General features: G+C 45.1%; 1 protein-coding gene across 1 annotated transcript; it reads right to left on the bottom strand.

The window, feature by feature from the left end:
- Positions 1-5,831: 5,831 nt before the first annotated feature.
- Positions 5,832-6,806, bottom strand: CCDC166 (coiled-coil domain containing 166). The gene has a single exon (XM_054017752.1). The coding sequence runs from the start codon at positions 6,804-6,806 to the stop codon at positions 5,832-5,834; it is 975 nt and encodes a 324-aa protein (XP_053873727.1).
- Positions 6,807-7,250: the final 444 nt, after the last annotated feature.

Genomic DNA, 7,250 nt, shown 5'->3' with positions numbered 1-7,250 from the left:
GCAAACAACACAGGAATGCAGGGGCAAGATTAGAAAGGCAAAGGCACAAAATGAGCTCAAACTAGCTACGGGAATAAAAGGAAACAAGAAGACTTTTTATCAATACATTAGAAGCAAGAGGAAGACCAAAGACAGGGTAGGCCCACTGCTTAGTGAAGAGGGAGAAACAGTAACAGGAAACTTGGAAATGGCAGAGATGCTTAATGACTTCTTTGTTTCGGTCTTCACCGAGAAGTCTGAAGGAATGCCTAACATAGTGAATGCTAATGGGAAGGGGGTAGGTTTAGCGGATAAAATAAAAAAAGAACAAGTTAAAAATCACTTAGAAAAGTTAGATGCCTGCAAGTCACCCGGGCCTGATGAAATGCATCCTAGAATACTCAAGGAGCTAATAGAGGAGGTATCTGAGCCTCTAGCTATTATCTTTGGAAAGTCATGGGAGACAGGAGAGATTCCAGAAGACTGGAAAAGGGCAAATATAGTGCCCATCTATAAAAAGGGAAATAAAAACAACCCAGGTAACTACAGACCAGTTAGTTTAACTTCTGTGCCAGGGAAGATAATGGAGCAAGTAATTAAGGAAATCATCTGCAAACACTTGGAAGGTGGTAAGGTGATAGGGAACAGCCAGCATGGATTTGTGAAGAACAAATCATGTCAAACCAATCTGATAGCTTTCTTTGATAGGATAACGAGCCTTGTGGATAAGGGTGAAGCGGTGGATGTGGTATACCTAGACTTTAGTAAGGCATTTGATACGGTCTCGCATGATATTCTTATCGATAAACTAGGCAAATACAAATTAGATGGGGCTACTATAAGGTGGGTGCATAACTGGCTGGATAACCGTACTCAGAGAGTTGTTATTAATGGTTCCCAATCCTGCTGGAAAGGCGTAACGAGTGGGGTTCCGCAGGGGTCTGTTTTGGGACCGGCTCTGTTCAATATCTTCATCAACGACTTAGATATTGGCATAGAAAGTACGCTTATTAAGTTTGCGGATGATACCAAACTGGGAGGGATTGCAACTACTTTGGAGGACAGGGTCATAATTCAAAATGATCTGGACAAATTGGAGAAATGGGCTGAGGTAAACAGGATGAAGTTTAACAAAGACAAATGCAAAGTGCTCCACTTAGGAAGGAAAAATCAATTTCACACATACAGAATGGGAAAAGACTGTCTAGGAAGGAGTACGGCAGAAAGGGATCTAGGGGTTATAGTGGACCACAAGCTAAATATGAGTCAACAGTGTGATGCTGTTGCAAAAAAAGCAAACATGATTCTGGGATGCATTAACAGGTGTGTTGTGAGCAAGACACGAGAAGTCATTCTTCCGCTCTACTCTGCTCTGGTTAGGCCTCAGCTGGAGTATTGTGTCCAGTTCTGGGCGCCGCATTTTAAAAAAGATGTGGAGAAATTGGAAAGGGTCCAAAGAAGAGCAACAAGAATGATTAAAGGTCTTGAGAACATGACCTATGAAGGAAGGCTGAAAGAACTGGGTTTGTTTAGTTTGGATAAGAGAAGACTGAGAGGGGACATGATAGCAGTTTTCAGGTATCTAATAGGGTGTCATAAGGAGGAGGGAGAGAACTTGTTCACCTTAGCCTCTAAGGATAGAACCAGAAACAATGGGTTTAAACTGCAGCAAGGGAGGTCTAGGTTGGACATTAGGAAAAAGTTCCTAACTGTCAGGGTGGTTAAACACTGGAACAAATTGCCTAGGGAGGTTGTGGAATCTCCGTCTCTGGAGATATTTAAGAGTAGGTTAGATAAATGTCTATCAGGGATGGTCTAGACAGTATTTGGTCCTGCCATGCAGGCAGGGGACTGGACTCGATGACCTCTCGAGGTCCCTTCCAGTCCTATAATCTATGAATCTATGAATCTATGAATGCCATGAGAAGGCAGCAAATCACCAGAGAGCATTCCATAGGTGGAAAGAGCTTGAGATGAGACTAAGGTTAAAGGCCATCATAGATGATCAGCATCAAGAGAAGATTGCATCAGAGTCTCTTTACTGGCAAAATGTTCTGAAAAGGCTCATTGCCATTATGAGAATGCGTGCTACCCAAAACCTAGCACTGTGTGGCACTTCAGATCAACTGTATGTGCCAAACAATGGAAACTTCCTTAAAACTGTGGAGCTGATGGCTGAGTTGGATGCATCTAAGAAGAGTCATCACCCAAGAAATGTCCACACACCACTACCTTGGAAAAACAATTCAAAATGAGAGTTACTGGCAACAAAAGTCAAACAGAAGATTGTGGCAGATCTGAAGTCAGCAAGATATCACTCTGTTATTCTGGACTGCACACCTGACATCAGCCATAGGGAACAAATGACTTTAATGGTGTGTTTTGTAACAACAGAACCTAGTGAAAATGTCCCTGCAATGGTGACTGTCAGAGAGCATTTTCTAGAATTTATTGACATTGATGATACTACAGGAGCTGGTATGACAAATGTGCTTCTTAAGAAGCTGGAAGATACGGGAATTGTGATAGCTGACATGAGAGGTCAGGCCTATGATAAGGGTGCCAACATGAGAGGAAAGAACAGAGGCGTGTAGACACGGATCTGAGTGCTAAACCCTCAAGCTTTTTTTGTCCCATGCAGTTCTCATTCATTGAACTTGGTGGTCAGTGATGCAGCATCAGCTTCTAGTGAGGCTGCTGACTTTTTTAATGTAATTCAAAGCATCTATGTATTTTTCTCTGCATCAACTCATTGATGGCAAATGTTGAAGCAACATCTGGGAACGTCCTCTCTGACACTGAATCCACTGAGTGCCACATGAGGGGAAAGTCAAGCAAAGGCAATAAAGCCTATCAAACACCTAATTGGGAAGATAGATGATGCCATAGTTGCCAGTATAGAGGATAATGCTATGACAGGAACTGTTTGTGGGAGAACAGTGGCAGAGGGAAATGGAATCATCAGAAACATACATAACTTCAAATTTCTGTGTGGTTTAGTGTTGTGGCATGACATACTGTTTGAAATAAATGTTGTAAGCAAGAGATTCCAAGGTGTTGACCTTGATATATCTGGAGCAATAGAACAACTGGACAAAGCAAAGTCATACCTACAGTCTTACCGGTCAGATGAGGGGTTTCAAAACGTTCTGAAGAGTGCACAGAAGTTGGAAGAGGAACTTCACACTGAAGCTATTTTCCCACCCATTCAAGAATACAAGAGTCACCGAAGAAGAAGACATTTTGATTATGAGGCATGGGATAATCCCATAAGAGACCCCAAACAACAATTCAAAGTTGAATTCTTTAACCAGGTGCTAGATTGTGCAATACAGTCAGTTGAAGAACGTTTCATGCAGCTCAAGGAACAAACACAGCAGTATATTTGGGATGTTGTATGATATTCCAAAACTCCTCACTATACCTGAAGAAGACCTACACCAGCAATGCAGGGCACTAGAGACAGTGTTGACACATGATGACGTGCGCGATATTGATGTGAGTGATTTAGATGATGAACTGAAAGCCCTTTCAAGATACATTGCAGCAGGATCAACTCCAAAGCTGTTCTAGAATATATGTGCACAAATAAGATGACCATCCTCTTTCCAAATGCTTTTGTTGCTCTGTGCATACTTATAACACTTCCTGTAACAGTTGCCAGTGGAGAATGCAGCTTCTCCAAGCTGATGTTAATAAGAACACATCTACACTCCACAGTTACACAGGAGAGGCTGGTTGGCCTTGCAACCATCTCAATAGAGCATGAGCTGGCCTAGACTGTGGACCTTCAGGAAGCAGTTCAAATCTTTGCAACCAAGAAGGCACGGAAAGCACCACTTTGATTATTCAAACAGGTAAAAATGCCAGTGTTTACTATGCAGACAAGAAAAGTTACATCTGCTGTTCAGGCGTTTGAAAGTTAAGTGTTAGTTAAAATTTTTGAACAAGGCATTTTAAGTTGTTAGTTCTCCTTTATTGGGGTAGGCAGCAGAGCAGTACCATGAGAGGAGTAGAACAGGAAGAAGGCAGAACTGAGACTTTTCAAAGTTTTGGCCCAAGTGAGGGGGTATTGGCAGGGCCGGCTCCGGGCACCAGCCGACCAAGCATGAGCTTGGAGTGGCACCTTGGAAGGGGCGGCCAATCTTGGGGTGGCGGGGGGCGCTCGTTTTTTTTTGTTTTTTTTGGTTCGGTGGGGTGGCGCTCGAGTTTTTTTGTTTGTTTGTTTTTGTTTCAGCAGCGTGAGCCCTGGGGAGGCGGGGGCTGGCATGGTGCTGGAGGGGCGGGGGCTTTGGTGGCCCAGCACAGCGCTCGGGGGGCGGCCCGGCCCGGCTCGGCAGGGGGTGGAAGTTTGGGCGGCCCGGCGCAGCGCTCGGGGGGGCGGGGGCTTCGGCGGTGCGGCACTCGGGGAGGGCCAGGGGTTTGGGCAGCCCAGCCCGGCGCTCGGGGGGCAGCCTGGCCCGGCGCTCGGCGGGGGTTTGGGCGGCCCGGCGCGGTGCTGGGGGGGTGGGGGGGTTGGACGGTGTGGCGCTCGGGGGGAGCCGGGGTTTGGGCGGCCCAGCCCGGTGTTTGGGTGGGGGTGTTACGGTGGGTGGCGCTCTTTTATTTTGCCTGGGGTGGCAAAAAAGTTAGAGCCGGCCCTGGGTATGGGGGCGTCATTTGAGCTCCCCGCCTCAGGTGCCAAAATGTTGTAGGCCGGCCCTGGTCTTTGGGGCCCAGCACACTAAAGGGGTCACTCCAAAGGGACTGCATACAGGCTAGGGAATAGATCAGACCTTGTGGATCAGCTGAGTCCAGCCAGTTCTTGTATTTTCTTTTTATATCCGCAGCATACTAGTGACATGTTACTATCCATCACGGAAAACGTTAGCAGGATATGCTTGATGTGTTGTATGCACCACAAAATAGCCGTAAGATATAGAATACCCTTGTTGTGAGAATGCAGACGTAATGGTCGTCATAGCCCCTGCTAATGGGGCTGCTGAGGAAGCTCAGGATCAGTAAGTATTCATGTACCTGGAAGAGGAGGTGTCTTTAAGCATCAGAAATAGACTGCCAGCAATTTTGGAGATGAAATGATCAGGGAAGATACCAATTAACAGGAACAGTCAAATGGGGAAATCAATTAATATTGTCTTTTATTGGTATTTGTAGCTTATGGCTAAAGGCTGAATAGCCTGATTTTGCTTACATTGTGTGATGTGAAAGGGATTTGTCTGCCATAAGTGCACCTACATGCTGCTCATTTGTTTATTTATTTGTGTTCCCTCTTTTGAACACTGGTTTTGGGATTACACAATTTAAGGTTTCTGTCTGGATTTCTGCCTCAGTGACTTGGGTTTGGAAAACTGGCGTAGATGGGGATAGCAGACTTTCAATAGTTCAAGACTGCAATGTGTACAAACACAGCATGGGATGCCTACATGTCCCAGCAATAGCCATAAAATATCCTTTCAGATATGTCTGCTCTGTTCTATTTAAGGATTCTTCATCTGGCCAGAGAGTCCATCGTTACAACCTCTTTATACCACCAAAGCAATGTAGAGGAATTAGAGTGGGGCTGAGGACCTGGCCCATAATATTAGCTGATCATGAGATCAATTATACCCTCAGAAACAAGTATCTGCACTCAAGAACTTCTTGCCTTTTTTGCTTATTTTTTATTGTTCTTCTCTCCATTCCCTCCCGTTTTTTTTTAATCCAAGAATATTATCTGCTGGTGCAAAAGCATCAAGTTATTGATCATCTTAGTCTGTCTCCAGAGAGGAAAATTTTAGTTACTTATTTTGTGGAGAAAAGGGATTGCACTTTCTAATGTCACTTAACTATGAAAGTTAAATTTAACCTTCACTTTATGATTTGGCACTAGTGAGGGAAGTAGGGATGTGTCTGATCTTGGCTGATGTGATGCTTTTGAGGGAGCTGCCAAAGCTGTTGACTTCCTTTTTTGAGCCCTGTGCCCCATGCTCCTTTAGCCAATGGCGCATGCGCGTGAGGTCTTGGCTATAATGGTGCTCCCGAAGGAGTTGCTGTTGCTGCTCCCTCAGTTGAAGCTTGAAGGTTTTGAGGATGTGTGAGCGTCGGATGAGGCTGAGCAGTTCATGGCGCAGTCGCCAATTCTCTGCTTTCACCTGCTTGGTGTGCTGGATTAGACTGCGTACAGCTTCCTCTTCAGCTCTCTTGGCCAGAGACTGAACCTGCTGATGAGAGTCCAGCTCATATTCAGCTTTTGCTTGCAGAAATCTGCTCTTGACCTTGTGCATTTGCTCTGAGTGCTGGATTTTTGTGACCAGCAGTTCTTTCTCCAGCTCCTTGATTCTGCTCAGCTGTTCCAACTGCAGGTCCTTGAAGGGCTGCAAGTCTTCAACCTCCTTGTTCATAAGAGAATACTTTGTTTCCATCTCCATCAATTGGTTCCTCACCTCCTTCTCTTTAGCTGTGTACTGTGAGCTCAACTCTTCCTTCTGCTTTCGGACCTGTGCCAGGTCGAAGTGGTTCTGGTCGTTTAGTGTAATTATAGTATTGTGGCATTTCTGAGTGTGTTTGCTTATATAGGTCATGTAGGCTTTGCTGTCCTCCCGAATCTTCTGGGCCTCCTTATCTAGGAACTCATTCTCCCACAGGAAGTGCTCTACTCGCTTCATGTACATGTTCATATGCTCAGTCAGGATCTTATATTCCTTCTGCAGATACTGCTCCCTCTCTTTGACAAATGGTTCTGTGCTGCTCCTTGCCTTGGATATATCACCTTCCTTTCTGTTTGTTCCTTGCTTACTTTTTCCAAAATCTTTAGCTGTTTGTTCTGGCTTCTTTTTTTTGGATGCCATGTTCAATGCTGGGATGCCAGGGGTACTAGCAAAATACAACAGCATGGGAGGTTATATATTGTAGGTGAAGAACTACAAACACATATTTTAAGGTTGGCTAACCCTTCTAGTCATAAACCTCCTGTTTTTAATTGATTGAAATGTTGGCCTGGAATTTTTCATGCTTGGTCTCTTATTCAAGATGAATTTGGGGCGGAGGGGCTGGGGGAGGGGCAGGGATTGTTTAGCCAGGACTAGAATAGCAGTACTGAGAGATATCAGGAGAGATGTGACTTGGGGAGAGTGTGACAAGAATAACAGAGGGAAATAGACTGAGCAGCATGATAGGGAACCCAGGGCTGGAACAGTAGGGGTCCTGTAGGCCAGGAATGACGGACTTTGGCAGAACTGTGTGAGTGTGGGAGGATAGATGAAAGACTGTAAGGGTCAAATTCCCTGTGTGTG

This window comes from Malaclemys terrapin, chromosome 2 (genome assembly GCF_027887155.1).
Source record: "Malaclemys terrapin pileata isolate rMalTer1 chromosome 2, rMalTer1.hap1, whole genome shotgun sequence".
Lineage (NCBI taxonomy): Eukaryota > Metazoa > Chordata > Testudines > Emydidae > Malaclemys > Malaclemys terrapin.
This window is presented reverse-complemented; position numbering and strand designations above follow the sequence as displayed.

What these genes read in the sequence shown, in the direction of transcription:
- CCDC166 (XM_054017752.1), bottom strand. Translation starts at nt 6,806, where the DNA reads ATGGCATCCAAAAAAAAGAAGCCAGAACAAACAGCTAAAGATTTTGGA.